General features: G+C 35.5%; 1 protein-coding gene across 1 annotated transcript in view; it reads left to right on the top strand.

The window, feature by feature from the left end:
• The window catches only part of LOC118187664 (uncharacterized), a 132,064-nt gene that overhangs the window by 74,554 nt on the left and 37,105 nt on the right, over positions 1-20,405 (top strand). Inside the window, 2 exon segments of the mRNA XM_085811078.1 lie at positions 2,783-2,985; positions 3,072-3,169. Coding sequence (XP_085667204.1) covers positions 2,783-2,985; positions 3,072-3,169 — 301 coding nt within the window.

Genomic DNA, 20,405 nt, shown 5'->3' with positions numbered 1-20,405 from the left:
ATATGGGGGTCTTTCAGTTGGGACCGGTCCATGCAGTGTTGTATGGCGGAACACGTTTAACCAATATTATTATTATTATCCTCAGTCCATACTTCTTCAAAGAGGTCATTTCTACGGGTATAAAATTATACCCCATCATAAGTGCTCGATATACAACAGTATTGCAGAATTACCTAATTTCAGGATTGCAGCAGCAAAATTTTATTAATGACATTGTATGGATGCAAGATGGTGCTCCTCCAACATCGCCACATGGGTTCACCAAGTGCTGCAACTGCAGTTTGTAGATTTACCTTCTGTAATTTTGCAGTTTCATAGCCATTGCGATCCCCTAACCTCACTTCAATAGATTTCTGTGTCTGGGGTTATCCGAAATCTGAAGTGTATACATCAAATCCACGAGATTTGTCAGTATTGAAAGATATTGTAAAATGTGAAGTTATGCAGATTCCTCCTGTGATGTTGGGTTCATTAATGTTGCCAACAATCTCCTTCATGCAATGTATTATTGTCTGCGTAGGTGGTCATGCTGAAAACTTGCAATTCCAATAAAAAAAATTTCCCTTTCCTCTCTTGTGTTCTTTACAATGCTTTTCTTTGCAAATGTTTTATGCCGTAAATTTTCATCATATGTGAATCATTCCAATGCCATTTATGGTCTTTTACTGCGCTAAAGCAGTATGCACAGGAGCAAATCAGGTGTTGCCAACTAAAAAATTTCTTCATAGCAGCTATGATTATGAGCGCTCTATTTTAAATCATCACAATCTTAAGCATGTACCTTCAAATAAGAATATCTAAAATTTCATTTCAGTCATTTGAACGGATAGGCCGTTAGGTGTTCATATAACAGCGAAGTTTTTTTTATGACCAACCTGCATTTCCAAATTAAAAAGGAAATCAGGTTTGTAAAAATTACAAAATATTACTTTTAATACATTTTCCTGGTCCTAATATTTAAGAAAGTATTATATTCACTAGAAAAAATAAAATACAAAAAGGTGTAATGCCCATATGACAAAAATTGGCAGAGACATTTTATTTTAAAATTTAGGATAACTTTTCTTGAAAACTCAGGGGTGGTATACGAATTGAATAGAGCAATATTTAAATTTAATGTCACTAAAGATAAAATATCCCCCCAGCTTAGGGAATGGTCTCTAATATTAATAGATTAAGTGGCAAATATTGATACACAGGCTGCCGTGAAAAGTTTTAACGAAAGCAAAACTTTTCAGTAAAAGGCTCTTAATATTGAGCTCAAAATGCAAATGGCCAGAGATAATTAAAAAACAGTTCTCTAAGTGAAACAAGAATCTGCATATTCTTTTAAATAGGGAAAAAATTAAAGATGTTTTATTTTTGGGAAGGGATAATCAATAATCTAAATGATGTATTTCAGAAGTTAATAAAAATAACTCTATTAACTACTTTTGCTCTGCAAGCGATGACTGCTGACCCTTAAACTTTTAAAAGCTTCTTTTTCTTGCCATTCCTTTCTTACTTTATTGAAACTTCATTAATGGAAAATTGAATAACAATGGAAAATGGAATGAATGAATGGAAAATTTGAATAACAATTAAATTATGATTTAAATGGCATAAATAAGGAAGAACTCCTCGCTGAGAGAGAAATACTTCAGAGCTTTATTTCTATTACTGCTTAGAAAGACCAAGCCGAGAGGTGGAAGGGCAGTCGATTTGAACTTCTACAACATATTGTAAAATACAGTCCGAAAAATAAAATACCAGATGTTGCTGATTCTACCTTAAGTTTTCTCACAGTTTCTGAATTATTTATTGTGAAAAGCGATTTTCTAGACATTAATAGATTAAGAAGCACCTAAGACGTAAAAATGAGTATACTTTATTTAATAAATTCTGTTCCGTCTTGAGAAGAGCAATTGGAATTATGAAACAAACTTGTAGAATTTCACCAACAGTTTTGCTACAGATAAGCAAGCAGTATAGCTTTTTAAAATATTTGAATTAGAATTTTGTTTCAATTCCCGGTATGTTGTTTTGTCAGTTTATAGATTTGATTTTTTGTTGTGCATTGAGAGGGGCGACATATGGATCACCTTCGGTGGGAAAAACTCTAGCTGTGCCACTGATATGTTCGGATGTTCTGTGGTCCCTGATGTTGCAGCAATCGGAGATGATTTCATTCTCATAGGTGATAATGCCAAGCCGCATCGTGCTTGTCTGTTGCGATGTAGGATTCCTTCAGGAGCGGCCAGCATGAACCCAACTGAACATATTTGAGGTATTCCAGAGAGAAGGGTTACTGGTCTTTTATCAACTCGAAGAGTTCAGCTGCTGAAACTCCAGTCCCTTCTCGACAACCTCATTGATTCTATACCTCACAGGTGTGCAATATTGCTTTCAGTCAGGGTGAACCATACTTCCTTTTAGAAATCATTTTTATTTGGAAAAACTGCTTTTGTTTTCTTGTTCATTTTTATAATATGTATTAAGACTTATTCTTTTTCCCTAAAAAAAGAAAAGAATATATTTTAATTATTCCTTCTAATGTGTGTAATTTTTTTTCTCGTAGCTTTTAATACTTATGAATCGTATTTCTGCTAACAAAACTGTTCCTCATCTGTAATTTATATGTAAAAGCGTAATGTTCCAAATTGTTTTGAGCAGCGTAGTATCCTTTTTCTTTAGTCTCTAGAAAGTCATTTTAATATGAATTGACCATATGTATTTATAAATAATTGATATGATTTATGAAATGATTATTAGGTATTGTATTTAGTTTTATATTTATTATTAGGTTCTTCTGTCAGCTGCTGTTTTATATCTCACTGATGATGGATTTGCTGCAATAACCAATAATGTAAGAGATATGGCTTGCACTACGAGATGTGCACTGAAGTTATTCCTGTCTAAGAAAGACCCTTTTTCGATCAATGCACCTTATATGAATATAATTGAAATGCTTTTGTCATCTATGCAAGCAGATTTTAATTGTTTAAAGTATGTATCAAATATGATATGAATTTGACATGCATGCATTAAAAGTAATATCTGATTGATGATTATCATCCTTCAAATACTTACAGAAATGATTTTGGAAAAAATGTTAAGGATAAGAATTTTGATGACATACAAAATGAAATCCTAGAACTAACTACTAGCAAACTCATTCAGATGCCTTCTGGTGAGTATGAAATCTCTTCGTCTTTAAAGTTTTTTTTTTTTTTTTTTTCTCTTCGAGGCACATAGTATATAATATTAGCTGTGTTTTTTATTCTGCTTGGGTAGATATCAGTGAAAATAAAGTTACAGATAGTTAGTAAAGCAACAGTACTCATATAAATTTGCTTACTTAAACTGAGAAAACGTATACGTAAATGTTTCTCTATTTTGAGGAATTCATTGCTAGGGCCATCAGAGAATTCTGGTGCAAGTTACTTTTAAGTTTTTTTAGTACTCTGTAGAGATATTTGTACTATACACTAAAATTATATATATATATAAAAGGAAAAAGTTATAGTCATATGAAATTTTCAGATATCATAATAATTATTACATATAAACAGTAAGCATTATCCTCATGAACTTACCTTGCACAGCTCCGTCTGCGGCGCGTCTTCTTGTCTGGCCTAATTCCTAGGCTTGCGGCATCTTGCCGTGGCCTTCGAGAAAGGCCACGATCTTGCTCGCCCCCCTTCTGCCTCACCTCATTCTCTTAACTCCTACCACGTCAGACTTCCTACCGTCATGTGCCTACTGGCTCTCCTCATGAGCTGGAAACAGCGCGCTCCGCGCGCTACTACTTGTTACTACTATAGCCATACTTGTTCTATATACTACTACTATAGCCATACTTGTTCGGATCGGATCGGATCTTATCGTTGCTTGTATTATTCTGCTAGTGTTTGTACTTACTTATTTCTGCTTGCATGTAACTCTGCGTGTATCTCTGCATATCTCGGTAATAAATATTTGCTTTGCGAACCACGGCATTTTCTATGTTTAACAGCAGAGCGTGGTTCCTTCAAAAGTTAGAATTCGCTGATATTTTCCCTAATTGAATCTTCAGTGTAATAATTTATCGTTCGCGTGATTTTGATTTGGTGTTTCGTGAATGATGGCTTTTTCCGGAGGTGAAAGGGAAGCCTTTGGTGTAGCACCATTTGACGGTGTTAATAACTTTACTGTTTGGTGTCGAAGAGTTCGAGCAGTATTTACGGCAAGGGAATTGGATACGTTTTTGGAAACAGAAGCAGTTGCGGACAGAGTTGCAGATGTTTTGAAATCAAAAAAGGCTTATGCCTTAATACTTGCGCTTCTAAGTGATAATGTTATTGCTTCTCTTCAACGTGAAGACACTGCATGTAAAATATGTAAGAAACTACAAGCTACGTATAGCGCTAAAGGTGCAGTGAGTCAAATTTTAACGCGTAAGCGTCTAGCTACCATAAGGAAATCCAAGGATGTGTCAATGAGACAGCATATTGACAGCATAATGAACCTGGTGAGTAGTCTACGCGTCTCTGGCTCTGAAGTAAGTGACTTTGATATTATTATTTACATTTTAATGTCTTAGCCAAAGGAATATGAAAATATTAAGGCATCTCTAGAGAATCAGCCAAGCAATAATTTGAGTTTAGATTTTGTTACAAGTAGACTTATTGATTGTGAATCTCTTATGTTTAATTATAAAAATGAAAATAAGTATTCTAAACCAAATACAGATAACTCTGTTCTTATTAGTGCTCGTAAAGACTTGTTTTGTACTTATTGTAAAAGAAAAGGACATTCTGTTAAATTTTGTAGGAAAAAGAACTGCGTCTGTCATCACTGTGGTAAAACTGGTCATTTCAAAAGTGAATGTTTTGATAATTCTAAAAAGCAGGCAAATTCAAATAGTAATAAGTATGCATCCCCTGCAATATCTTTTATGGCTGGAAATCTTGTGCATGATCAATTTATTATTGATTCTGGTGCAACTTCTCATATGTCTTCTCACAAGGAATGGTTTACCTCAATTAAGCCTAAGACTGGAACTGTTAAGTGCGCGTCTAAGTCGGCGGTTTTAGAAGTAGAAGGAATTGGTGATATTTGCGGTAAAACTAAGAATGGTGTTGAAATAATGTTAAAAGATGTTCTTTACGTTCCCAAATTAAACGGAAAATTAATTTCTGTCAAAAATATTGAAGCAGCAGGTTTGAGTGTAATTTTTAAAAATGAAATAGTTTACATTGAAAACAATAACAAACGTTTTCGTTTTGGATACTTGGAAAAATGCGGACAATATTTTAGTGATTTTTCACCAAATTTATTTACAGCTTTAGCAGTAAAGAATGATGATTTATGGCACAGAAGGTTAGGACACTGCTGTAATCAAAAATTAAAACTAATGAATCTTCCTGTAAAACAATCCTTTTGTGAAGTATGTGTTCGTGCCAAACAAAGTGCTTTGCCTATAGGAAAGGGTCCTCGCATAAAAGAATCCAAACCGCTTATAACTATACACACTGATATATGTGGTCCAATAGAACCTCAAACACTCCATGGGGAAAAATATTTCATGACTGTAATTGATGACTATTCGAGATTTATGGAAATCAGACTGCTCAAAAGAAAAAGTGACATTGCTGATGAATTCAAGCTATTCTTTAAATTGAATCCAACTGTTACAAAACTGCGCTGTGACAATGCGAAAGAATATGTCAGTGGAGAATTGCATGAAGTTGCTAAAAGAGCAGGTGTAAAAATAGATCCTGCACCTCCCTATACACCTTTTCTAAATGGTGTTGCTGAACGAGCAAATAGAACTGTACTGGAAAAAGCTAGAGCAATGATACTTGAGGCAAAATTACCAAAATTCCTTTGGGGTGAAGCAGTACTTACGGCTGCTTATATAAATAATCGACTCCCAAATAGTTCGATTGAAAATCGTGTTCCTTATTTTCTGAAGTATGGTGAAAATCCTGATTTAACAAACATGTGTGTATTTGGCTGTGATGTTTATACTCTAGTGCTACCATCGCAAAGAAAGAAACTAGATGAAAAATCTGTTAGAATGATATTTGTAGGTTATTCCACAATGGGATATCGTTTAATGATTCCAGAAACAAGACGCATCATTGTTTACAGAAATGTTAAATTTAATGAAGAAAAGAAGAAAGTAGAAAATCAAAAATATATTCCTGATAGTTCTGATTTGAGTGAAAATGACAATGATGACATTAAAAATGAAGACAAATCAATTTCAGACACTGATAACGGCGAATTAAATGCTGAAAATAAGAAGGAGGAACAAGAAAATCTTCAAGAGAAAAGAAACAGCCAGTTAGGTATCCTGATCCTGAGATTTACCAAGTAATGCTTGCACAAGACACTCTGACATTTGAAGATATTGTAAATCTACCACAAGTAGAACAAGAACCATGGAAAAATATTTCCATGGTTCCATATATATGTCCATTCCATATATATGGACGAGGAAATGAAATCTATGGAAGATAACGACGTCTGGGACCTACAAAGATTACCCCCTGATAAAAGAGCCATTTCCTGCAAATGGGTTCTACGTAAAAAACGAGATGGAACTCACAAAGCGAGGCTTGTTGCTCGTGGCTTTATGCAAAAGGAAGGCATAGATTATACAGAAACGTTTTCTACAGTGATTAGTATGTGCTCTTTACATTTAATCCTGGTAATTATCAATAATGAAGGTTTTCAAACTTTTACTTTAGATGTCAAGACAGCTTTCTTGAACGGTAAGTTAGATGAAACCATCTACATGGACCAGCCAAAAGGATATGATGATATGAGTGGTAAGAAATGTAAACTTAAAAAGAGTTTATATGGTCTTAAACAGTCTCCTCGACAATGGTATCAGAAATTTCTTAATTTTGTTATTAAATTAGATTTTAAGCAATTGGACTCTGAACCATGTATTTTCATCAGAAATTTAAATTGCAAGAAAGTAATTATGGCTCTTTATGTAGATGACTTATTAATTGCAGGTTCAGATGTAAAAGAAACAAATATTATAATATCATTGTTGTCTAGTGAATTTCAAATGCCAAAATCTGAAATTGTCTCAGAATTTTTGGGTATTAGACTGAAATTTGAGTCTGGTTGTTTATATTTAGATCAGAAACCATATATTGAAAAATTACTTGATAAATTTAAAATGTCTGATTGTAAAACAGCCCAAACTCCCATTGAACCAAAATCTACAGCAGTTGATTTTCAGAAAGGAAATGCATTTCATGGCCCATACAAAGAATTAATTGGATCTTTACTTTACTTAGCATATATCACAAGGCCAGATATTGTGTTTGCAGTAAATTGCTTAAGTCAACTGCAGGAGCATCCTACTGATGTTGCCTGGTGTGCTCTAAAAAGAATTCTTAGGTACTTGAAAAACACCTTAAATTTAAAATTGATATACAAAAAGGGTGATTTGCAAAGGGAAAACTTGTGTATGCAGATGCAGATTGGGGGGGGGGAGATACTCAAGATAGGAAATCAATTACTGGTTACTTTATAATGTTTTCAAACTGCCCTATTATGTGGTGCTGTAACAAACAAAAGAGTATTGCACTTTCATCAACAGAAGCTGAAATAATTGCTTTATGTAAAGGTATTCAAGATGTTTTATGGATAAAAAATGTAGTAAATGAAATTTCCAGTGTTAAAAATTTTTATATTTTTGAAGATAGCCAGTCATGTATCAAAAGTATTGTTAATGAAAACTTTTCAGGTAGGTTGAAACATATAGATATAAAATAAAAGTTCACTCGTAAGACTGTTAAGGAAAATAATATTAGAATTGAATATGTACAGTCAGGTTTACAAATTGCAGATATATTAACTAAGGCTTTGTCCAAAACAAAATTCTATGAACTGTTATCATTCAGCTGTTTAAAAATTGTGTAATTCTTTTATGTTTTGTATAATGTGCGATTAAGGGGGAGTGTTGAGATATTCGTAATCGCATTCTTACTGGTTAAAAGGAAGTATTGCTTTCTGTCAAGTCCGATACATTCATCAGCTTTCTGCCAGGTCCGAGTTATTCTGAAACTTAATCCCATTCTGTATGTTTCTTTTGATTGGTTATTTATTGTGTCTTGTTTATGATTTGTTAAACCATGATCTGTTATAAAGTTATATATATGACCTCTGTAACCTCTTATCGTTGAATTGTGTTGTATAGTTGTTTTGTATTGTGTTGTATTTAGCACTACTGATTGAGGTTGTTTAATTGTATTTGAATTTGTCATTGGAACTATTGCTGTAGTGTATCTTCTCATATTGTTGTCATTGATTTACATTGTCTTGGGTCTTCCTTGAAAGTTACGATCGCTCGTCACGTTTTGCGAACTTGTCCGATTGGATTGTCTTGCTCCTTTTGGTACTTCTCTTCTTCCCCTTATATCCGTTTTCTCATCTGAGTTTTTCTCCTTTCGCAGGGAGACCGTGGTGAGTGAAGGTCGGGTTTTATTTCGCTCTTCAGTCAGGTTTCCGTGTACGTCCGATTACGAGGTAGGCGGAGTCTAACTCGTGTGCCTCGTGTTTCTGGTTAAGCCTACTTTGGGTTTCGCCGCGATTGCGTATAATTGTCTTATCACATGCCATTAATTGCTGGTTTTGGTGATTGATTTTCCCGATATGATTGCTTATTAAATTCATTTTTAGTAATTAATTTCGTCTCGTTATTCTAACTTTAAGACTCAGTGATTTGTCTGGATTTTGGATTGCTTATTCCCGCATAGTTACCCCCAAGCTTTCGCTTCAGGTGATTGTCAGGGGCCTTGCGGGAATTTTCGCCAACACATCCGCCTGTTAGGACACCATCGAGTGGGCCTAATTCCGGGGTGTTGGACTCCTATGTTCAGGGCGCAGGTGATGCGAAGATGGATGCAGTGAAAGCGCAGATTAGCGAGCTCGATCATGTCAAAGAGAAAAATGGAGAATTCACTGACACAGAAGGCAAACTTTACACATTCTTGCATAGTCTTGTTGATATGTTGAAAGTGTTTAATGAGCAAATTAATCATGAAAAAGGAAACACTAACGAAAACACTAATACCTTAGTGGATATTAGAAATACGAGTCAAACTTTAGAGGATAGTGATAGGGGCAGAAGCCCAATCAAGGTTAATGATTTCTCACACCTAAACTCAGATAATGAAAAAAACGCTTGATCAAGAAACTAGTTCAGAAGACGAAACACAAAACAGGCGTAGAGGAGATCAAACTGTAAGGACTAGAAATCACAGAGTGCAGTATAAAAAGCAAAAGATAAGTGATAGTCAAGTTATCACGTCCAATGTCACCACTGCTTCAGATAAAAATGCACAATCAAGCACAGATAGCTCAGTTACTAAACTCACAGAACAAATTAACAAAACTCATATAGATAATCAAGATATGGACACAAATGATGCAGATAGTGTTCAAAATGACACTACAAATATTACTAAAACCTCAAATAATAGTGTACATTCATCTCGTACTAAAATCCCACCCATTACTCTTAGGGAGACTGATTTGAACTGGGGAGAAATTAGTAAAGTTTTTCACAGAAATAAATTAAAATTTTTCGGTCGACAAATTCCAGATGGAATTAAAGTTATTGCAGAATCCCCCGATGATTACAGGGGTATGGTAAAAATCTTAAATGATCTAGGAGTTGAACATCACTCATTTAAACTACCAGAAGAGCGCAACTTAAAAGTTGTAGTGAGAGGACTAACTTACAGAACTCCAATTGAGGATATTAAAAGAGATCTTGTAGAATTATACTACAAAGTAGAGGATGTTAAACAGATGACCCGCCGCAGGGAGAGTATTGTCACAAAACTACCTCTGTTCATTATCACGTTGCGTAAGTCGGAAGACTCAAAGAAGATTTATCATGAGCAATTTCTTTGTGACATGAAAATTAAAATCCAAGAGTATAAAGGACGTCAGGGGCCCTTGCAGTGCTTCTGATGTCAAGGGTTTAATCATACTCAGGAAGGCTGCAAGTATCCTCCAAAATGTGTCCGATGTGCTAAGGATCATTTCTCTCGAGATTGTCCTGATAAAGGAAAATCAGATGCACCATTATGCTGCGTAAACTGCGGAAAAGAACACACGTCAAGTTTTCGCGGTTGCGAAAGGTTCCCTAAACCAAAAATAGTCAAAGAGAGAGTTTTCAGCAACAGAGTTGTAGAAAATAAATCTTATGCTAAGGCTCTCTCAGCTGGAATCTATCAAGAACAACTCACCGAGGCTAAAAAAGTCTTCGCTGATCTGGCGGAATTGGTGACCGTCATCAAAAGCGCAGGCTTCCAACTTACTCAACAGGTCAAACAGTTATCGCAAATAAATCAAGAGAACATTCCCTCCAAATCTTCTAACAATGGGGAAAAATAGGAATTTAAAAGCGCCTTTAAACGTGATGATATGGAATGCTTGTAGCATTCATGGAAAATTATTGGAATTCACCGATTTTATTCAAAACAATGATGTTGACATTGCTATGGTAACAGAGACACATGCAAATCCTGGTATTAGTATTAACATAATGAATTTCAGATGCTATCGCACAGATAGACTCAGTCACCGTGGTAGGAGGGTAGCGATATACGTAAAGAACTCTCTCCAATCATGCATGATTAAGCAGTACAGAAATAATGGACAAGAGTATGTCACTGTCTCCGTGTTTCTTCAAGGTTATGAAACACTTATTTCACAGCCTTCTATAATCCACCCAGATACCCTTTAGAAGCTGAATTATTAAAGGACATTTTATTCACAAATCTTCCTGTTATATTAGTAGGTGATTTTAATGCGAAACATGAGGTATGGAACTGTCGCAAAACAAACCCAAATGGAGAACAACTCTTTGAATTTATAAACAACGAACCTGTTTATTTCTTTGCGCCTGAGGAATACACTTATCTTGCACACGACCGGAACAGAGGGGACATTCTTGATCTACTACTTACCTCCGCTTCAATTCCAGTCAATTCCATTCAGTCAATTCCTTCAATTCCATTCAATTATATCTTGAAGTTGTTAATGATCTAAGCTCGGATCATTTACCTGTAATGGCCACACTTAGAATCCTAAAAGACAAAACGACGTAGGAGAAAAAGATTACAGACTGGAAGCAGTATAATCTGATCTTAAGTAATAGTACCTTCTTGAACACAGCTTTAAGAACCAAGCAGGACATAGACTTAGCTGTGCACCTGTTTACTAACAGTATCATTAATGCAGTCAATACTGCCACCAAGAACATTCCCATTAAGCAGACATCTGGAAGACTTCCCCCCCCCACATCAAAGATAAAATCAGAGAAAGAAATAGATTAAGGAAAGCCTGGAATCGAACATGGAATCCGAGTACTAAAACGGAAATTAATAGACTGAATCGGGACATCAAGCAATCAATTCATCAGCTCAGAAATAACCTTTGGGATGAAAAAATCATGAATTTTAATGAACCAGACAATGCGTTCTGGTCATTTGTCAGAAATCTAAAAGGAAAGGCTGTAGCGAACAAACCACTTCACTTCAATAATAGCGTGGCTCTCACTAATAAAGAAAAAGCAAACGCCTTTGCAGAACATTTTGAAAATCAGTTTAAACCGAATGAGCGTCCTTGTGACATAGACTTCGCTTATGATGTAAGATACTGCATTAATGACTGGTTTACCTCACAGGAGGACTTAGAAGACAATCTGGAACTCACCTCTCCACATGAAATCCAAGAAATCATAAGGAAACTAAAAAACAGGAAGGCTCCGGGCTATGATGCAATAACTAACCTAGCGATCAAGAACTTACCGAAAAATTGTATTGTAAGGTATGCCAGTATTTTTAATGCTTGCTTAACTATCAGATACTTTCCGCTTTCCTGGAAAAGAGCCAAAATGATTGTCTTACCTAAAGCCGGCAAGGTTACCACTCGCCCAGAAGGATTTAGACCTATCAGTTTGCTTCCCATTTTGGGGAAAATTTTTGAACGCATCATTTATCATAGAATCCATCCATACTTAGAGAAACTACCAGAAGAACAGTTTGGTTTCCGAAAAACGCTCTCCACCACGAAACAATTGGTCAGACTGAGTTCATCGGCTGTGCGTTACATAACAGACAAAATGTGGCTTTACTCATGCTAGACGTGGCCAAAGCCTTTGACCGCGTCTGGCACGAGGGTCTAATTTTCAAGCTCCGTTCCCTTGGCTTCACCAAAACTTTAACGTGTCTCATCTACTCATTCCTGAAAGGCAGAAGTTTTCATGTTTCTATTGGAAATGAGATTTCTGAAGTCAAACCAATTCACGCCGGCGTCCCGCAAGGGTCAATTTTAGGTCCGATCTTATATCTCTTCTTTGTGACTGACTTTCCTAAAACAGGCTTTAACTACAATTACTTCATTGGCTGCAGATGATACGGCGCTTGCTGTAAAATCTATGTGTCCTAATCAAGCTGTCAGGAAACTTCAACAAGTCATGCCGCAAATAGAATTTTGGTGTACCAAATGGCGTATTTCAATTAACGCAGATATATCCAAACTGCTCATTATCCGAAAGAAGAACTCTGCCACTGAAATAACAGAAGAGCTTAAGCTATTTGACATAGAAGTTCCTAGAGTACGCAAGGCGAATTACCTTGGTGTTATTATTAACCCATTCCCTGCCATGATCCCCATATGGGGATCGCCTACATTTGTATACATTGTGACGTCATGCTGTACCTGGGTGGTCCCTTACGGGGGGTCATGCTTTCCTGAAGATTGAAACTAAGGGTAGAAATCTTAAACAAACACGTGGACTCAGTTAGTTGAGCTCACGAGTTTATTTTTCTTGCTCTCTCGTTACTTTTCACGAGAAAAATAATACAGTTATTTTCAAAGCACAAAAAAGATACGTAGGAACAATTATTTTTGTTGTACTGAATTTTCCTTGATCATTGGTAAGTAATTAATGTATTTATATATTATTTATCCTCATACTGTAATTTGGATGGGTACAATGAACCCAGATATATCGATCCCCATTTGGGGATCATGGCTGATACTGACTAAAATTGTCAAAAAACTGTTTTTCTTTTTTTCCAGGAAATGTCGCGAAAAGATATCTTTCTTTAAAAGAAATTGAAGAAATTGTAAATGCTGATGATTTTTTTTGCATCTGACGATGACGACGATAATAGCCCCATAGATATTGTTGAAATTCCACCAGAGTGGGTTGATGAGATTTCAGATAATGAGGATATGGATGACAACGTAATTGATGATGAAGAACCACTTGATGTTCCCGGGTGTGTTGAAATTCACCGTGTGGCAGGATTTGAGGACAATGTTTTAGTGAATGTAACTGAATCTTCAGCAAATGAAGTAACAAAAGATACCGGCTTCCACCTGCTAAAAAGAGAAAAGAAGTATTGACTTCCAATTGGAAAAAGAAGCACCCTAAGTACTCGAAACTATATGAAAATACTGACGTTATAGAGACAAGGCGAAATGATGTCATTAGAAACCTCAGGGGAAAATCCCCGGTAGAGTGTTTTGAAATACTTTTTGATAATGAAACTGTCACCTATATTGTCTAGCAGTCTGTAATATACGACAGACAGAAAAACAATCGTCAATTTCAGCTTTCTAATAACTGCCTAAAAATTTATTGGAATGCTTCTTTTCACTGGCTATCCTTCATTTTCGCAAGAACAATTATATTGGTGTGAAGATTTAAGACATGAACATTCTGTGTGTTAGAGCATGCATGAGTCGGAATAGGTATCTGGAAACTAATACAGAAGTCAAACAACAAAAATCAGCGTTATACCTACAAAATTTTCACAGGACTAGTTTCGATGGTTTTACCGAACCATCATCTTTTCGATGGTTCGGTAAAACCATCATCTTTTCGATGGTTCGGTAAAACCATCGAAACTAGTCCTGTGAAAATTTTGTAGGTATAACGCTGATTTTTGTTGTTTGACTTCTGTATTAGTATTTATTCGGCGTGTTATTGTGTCTTAATTAGGTATCTGGAAATTAAACGGTACCTACATATCAGTGACAACTCTGATTTAGAAAGGATTCCACTAGGTGAACGTAATAACCTCTTCAAGATTCTCCCATTGATTGACAAGCTGAATGACAAATTTCAACAATTGGGGGTGTTTTCTGAAAGTTTGAGCATTGACGAACAAATGGTTCGTTATTATGGATATCATTACCTCAAACAATTTATACGTAGTAAGCCAGTGCGGTTTGGGTTCAAACAATGGACTATCTGTTGTTCACAGACTGGATATTGTTATGAGACTCAAGTGTATGAAGGCAAATCAAAGAAATTAGGAGATGATGAAAGCATCAGTGGGCTTGGGACATTTGTTGCCCTTCATATGGTATCTATTCTTCAGACACCAAATGCTCATAAAGTTTACTTCGACAATTTTTTCACAGGATTTTCTCTGATGAAACATTTGCAGGACATTGATGTTAGAGCAACAGGAACTGTTCGATTCAAAAGAATGAATAAATTCCCTATTGCAACAGACAGAGAGATAAGGAAAAAAGAACGCGGGGCATATGACTACAGATTTGATTCCCGTAATGAAATTTTAGCTGTCACGTGGAATGACAAGAGTTGTGAAAGGCTTCTGTCTAATCATGAAACTAGCAAACCAATATCAGAGGTGAAGCCATGGAGTAGAACAGAGAAGAAAGATATTCAAGTACCACAACCCAAACTGATATCAGAATATAACAAATACATGGGTGGAGTAGACAAGATGGATTGGAATGTTCAAAAGTACATAATCAGAATAAGGGGGGGAAATGGTGTTTTCCTTTGCTTACTAATGCCATCAACGTAACACTGGTTAACGCCCACGCACTGTATTGTATTTCAAGTGATAAAATTCCATTGCTAGATTTTAGGAGGATGGTTGCTATGATATCTTGCTTTATCTTCAGAACTCTCAGATGCAAAAAAGGGTGGAAGGAATTCTTTCACTAAAGGATCAATTAATCGTGTTCCTACTGTTATCAGAACATCTGGTAATCATTATATTGAACGCACCGAAAATGGTAAACAAAATGTGCAGTGTGCAAAATAAATGCAAGAAAACAATGTGGAAAATATATTGTTGGATTACACGTAGACTTGGCATTAAAAGTAGATAGTATCAGCCATGATCCCCATTTGGGGATCGGACTTAAATTTAAAATTTCTGAAAAAAAATTGACGCATTTATGAGAAAAACATGTTTTTCTTATTATTTAGATGAAAACTAACAGAAATAAAATAAAAATTGATGAAATAAAAATTTGGCAGTTAATGGGTTAATGATCAATTTTCCTGGAAGGATCACCTGACTCATGTCAGGGGAAAAAACACTAGGAGTCATTCAGAGTCTTAATCCACTTATTAACGAGCACTCTAAACTGGACTTAAGAAGAAAACGGCACTTATACATCTCTGTTATACAGCCAATCTTCACGTATGCTTCCCCTGCGTGGGCATCAGTTAGAGACAGGGACATATCTAAATTACAAATTGCACAGAACAAGTTGCTGCGCACCTTCACGAATCCGCATTATTTCGTATCTAATAGGACTTTACACAAGGATTTGAAAATTGAAACTGTAATAGAGCATTTTCATCGCTTAAACTCCAGCTTTTTCCAGAAAGCAGTTACATGCCCTCACATGTCAAAATTACATGTATTTGACTACATTCCACTACTGGAAGATAAAGAGTTACGACCGCTGGCAGCCCACCTAGCCAGAGATCTGAACTTTCCTACATAATGTAGAATATTCCTGTATATAGTTGTATATATTGTGTATAGCTTTTATGAATACTTTTTTTTTTTTTCATTATTTCATCGAAACTTTTGTATGATATCTGATCTTGCAAACTGCAATTTTTTCACTGTAACTCTATGTCTGCAAATGTATGCTTTTGAGAGTTTGTATTCCTACAAACTCGTTCTGTCATGTAGTATATTCTCACAGTAGCTTATCATAAAAACTCATGATTGCTTTACCTTGTACTGCTCCGTCTGCGGGGCGTCTTCTTGTCTGGCCTAATTCCTAGACTTGTGGCATCTTGCTCGCCCCCCTTCTGCCTCACCTCATTCTCTTAACTCCTACCACGTCAGACTTCCTACCGTCATGGGCCTACTGGCTCTCCTCATGAGCTGGAAACAGCGCGCTTCGCGCGCTACTCCTGCCATACTTGTTCGGATCGGATCGATCGATGAGTTTTTCTCCACGTCCGGATTTCTTTATGTCAAGTGCCCTTTGGCTTTAATTCTGGAACCGGCAACATTGCTCTTCGCAATAGCTCGGTCAATTATAAAGTCTTATCGTTGCTTGTATTATTCTGCTAGTGTTTGTACTTACTTATTTCTGCTTGCATGTAACTCTACGTGTATCTCTGCATATCTCGGTAATAAATATTTGCTTTGCGAACCACGGCATTTTATATGTTTAACACTAATGCAAAGCAAAAACTAAGAAAATATGTACATAAACTTTGAGTTTTATGTTTATCCTTTCTTAAGTAGAAACATAAATGGTTTATTTAATTTATTTTTTTAATTTCGTTGATCATAATCAGAAATAATTTGTTGTGCCAGTTTTGACCTTTGATTATTATTAGTAGTATTTGGTCAGTGCTATAGCTTTGCAGCTAAATATTTTTATTTACTTACTTTATTTGTGTTTTCATTGAGTTTTAATCAACAAAATAGAAACTGGGTTTTGAATTTTTTTCCCCTGAATTTTATCTATATTTTGATGTGCTTTTCTGTCATTTACGAAAAATATTTTTTAAAACGAATAATATAATATGTCTGTTTCATTGATAGCTTTTCCATCATCTTTGCTTGAATTTAAAATTAAGCCCATCTGTGAAAAAATAGAATGGGCTGCTGCAAACTAATATTGGCAGTTTCTTTCAGTTTTTACTAAATATTAAAATGTAGATAGGTAAGAGGTTTACATCTTTATATATGTATATGTATTTCCAAATTAGCTACGTCATTAGCGTTGTGCAAGCAATGTGACATAGACTGATCTAGAAATGACGCAGTCCAGAAATGAATTAAGAGGCTATTACTAAATTAAATTATAAAGTTGATTTATATAAAAAATTTTATCTTACATATTATATTCCCCTTCTGTATTCTAAAAATCGTAACTTTTCTGGTTCTGGCCTGCATCATTTCTAGATCAGTCTATGTCACATTGCTTCCATAACGCTAATGACGTAGCTAATTCAGAACCTGAACTCAGAATTTTGCGAACTGAAAGTTTTCTAACCTAAATCAAAACCCTCTCTTGAGTAGCTTCCATATTGGATAATTGTGCACTTTTGCTTGTACCTCTGTGCTGCTTGGATGCTATTTCATTCTGCTCTCTTTCTGTCGCAACAAGTATAAAAAATGTAAAATTCTGGGAATAGGCATGATTAGATTGCCAAGTGAATTGTGGCCACAAATGTCAATTGAAAATTCCCCCCCCCCAAATGGTGGGCTCTCCGGGATTCGAACCCAGGCCCTTTGGCCTCGCAGTCGACTCTCTTAACCACTATACCGTCTGGACGGCATGTCTATTGAAGTAAAAATGAATATTTAATTTTACTTAATTGCCAAGTTTGCTAGTCATTACGGATTCAATATTTTAGCATTCTACGCTATCAGAATTCTTCCTCTTCAATACGAATCTACATTTTAGCTATTTATGTGCTGTGTCATCAGTACTTCTGCGTCTCAGTGTTTCTATATCAGTACTTCAAAATTTATTTTAATCACATATATATATAGAGAGAGAGAGAGACAGAACAACAAACCTGATAATGCTCTTTTTGTACCCAATTCTACAAGTCAAATGTTGCTTATATTAAACTGATTACAAAATTCATATATGAGCAGCAAATACGAAATAATAGTTTTTTTGGAAGGTTATAACTATATGTACCATTGAAACGGTCTTTCTATAAATATTAATGAATTAAATAAGAAAAGGAACTAATTTTTTCTAGAACACAGGCATGACAAGTAGTAATTGTTTTTTATTCTAATGATGTAAAAGTTATTTCAAGCATCATTAATAATTGGTGTATTCACATATGCTCACAACTTTCACAGTTACAAACAGAATTAAAATTTCTATAGAATTCTTTCTAATTCATGCAAATTTTACTAATCAATAACATGTTAATTCATTTTGGCTGCAAACTGTTGCTAGATTTCTTTCAAATTCTCTTTAAAAAATTCTAAAAGTCGTTAATTCGCACACCCATAATCCGGAATGATCTATAATCCGGACATCAAAGCTAAAAACTTTCTGCGCATGCGCCGCGTTGACACATGTGCATAGGCGTTTACGCGTGCGCGTAAGACCTTTACGACTGCGCATATGTGTGTGCGCAAACGCAGAATACGTTTTCGCGTGCGCGTTTTATGTATAACAGACGGTATATGCTAAAATTATCTATTTCAGTTAATGTTGATGATTGCGTTGTTCCTTAATCTTCGAATTATTTCCGGCTTATTATTTTTTGCAGACTGTAGGAGCAATTTTATAAAAGTAAACTTGAAATTTCGATTATGTCAAATAGAATTTCCGATACTGGAGCTCCCAAAGGATCTACAAAACGAAAGTATGTTCCGATGTCCATCAAACAAAAAGTGGAATTGCATCAAAAAATGGATAAAGACATGAAGAAGGTGACAGAGAGGTTAGTGAAAACGAAAAAATTTCGATTGACAAGTTAGTCGGTATTCTCGGCACAGCAATTACGGGACTTAAACAGCGGAACTTTGTAACTGAACAAGAAATTATGTCTGTTAATAGAATTAAAGAGAAAGTATTATCTCATAAAACGAAGCAACTTAAACAACTTACATTGAAAGAAATGTTTAATAAAGTAAACAAACAAATATTCTTTATTTCATAAATTACGGTTTCATATTTTTAATTTTAGAATTTCTGCATGCCATCTTACGAGATTTAAACTGATGATCTATAATCCGGAATCGCCGAAGTGCGGACGAGTCCGGATTAACGACTTTTGACTGTATAGCATTGTTCTAACATAGGTATTTTGACAAGCGGGCTTTTTCTGAAATGAAGTTCTATACTTAGATTCTACGGCTCAAATTATGCCAAAACGTTAAAAAACTTTAAAAAAACTTTATCTTTACTCTAAATTTTAGCTCGTCAATGTTATTTGAATTTGGTACATGTTTGTTAGTCTCTCTTTCTTTTTAATTACACTTAATTGATTTATTCTTTCAGAATTCGAAATTAATCCGGGATCGCCGAAGTGCGGACGAGTCCGGATTAACGACTTTTGACTGTACATGATTTCAATATGTTACAAGTCATGTTCAAGTGGATATTGTGTCATGTTAGAAAGGAAGCAAACCTGACATTTGCTGAATTCATCGATATTTTAAGTAATTTACTGTATTCAGATTTTGGACTTTCCTTTGGAATAGGACTGAAATTTAGATGCTTCATGACCCATGTTCAGTTTCAACCCAAAAGTACTTGCATGCAAAATTATGAATTGATATGTCAGCCGATGTTTTCATGATTTATTAATAAATATACAGACATTATTTCACTTCTATACATTAGTAGAGATTATTCGTTAATAGAAACTCATAAATGATCACCAGTAGCTGAAGGGTAAGATAACTGAATACTGGTAACTTCTCATGAATTCAAATCCTGGCGAATGGGCTGGCTGCCCGAGAGTTTTCATGGTTTTCCCCATGTGTAATGTAACTATGAGCAGTTCCTCTTAAAGAAAAAAAAGGCCTCCACAAAGACATTCCTTCTCTTAAGCAGATAGCCCTTTAGTGCATTGCTATAAGCCTGTCTATTGTTTTGGGGTCATTGAGAGTTGTTGCATACTGTAATACGTGCTAGCCTACCAAACGAGCATACTGAATGCAAGTGAAATAAAAGGTTTTAATGGGTAGTTTCCTTGAAGTACAGAATAGATGAATGGGAAGAAAGATGGATAACAAGTCAAATCTTGGCAATCATTACTGCTGCATCATATTGAATCTACTTTCCCATTACTTACTTTGGCATTAGGTTGCCAGGTAATGGCTGCAATTTCATGTGTAGCGTCATAGTAAATGCTTTTTGCCACACTCTGCTGGATTACTACTCCTGTTCTTGTCTTCGATAACTACATTCCATGTCAGGATTCTGTGCATCACATCGCCACACCACGCTGAAGAGAACCACGGCTACAGGGATAGGGCACAAGGATTGATAACCAGGACGATGTGGATCTTTGCTGCTACTGCGGGATTATATAGCATTACAATTTCCATCTTTTCAGTATTGTGCAGACGCAAGCGAGAATGTAAATTTCCCAACACTGTCCTTCTCAGAGC

This window comes from Stegodyphus dumicola, chromosome 2 (genome assembly GCF_044657685.1).
Source record: "Stegodyphus dumicola isolate Sdum_Otavi_A_Nest chromosome 2, ASM4465768v1".
In the NCBI taxonomy this organism is placed as follows: domain Eukaryota; kingdom Metazoa; phylum Arthropoda; class Arachnida; order Araneae; family Eresidae; genus Stegodyphus; species Stegodyphus dumicola.
This window is presented reverse-complemented; position numbering and strand designations above follow the sequence as displayed.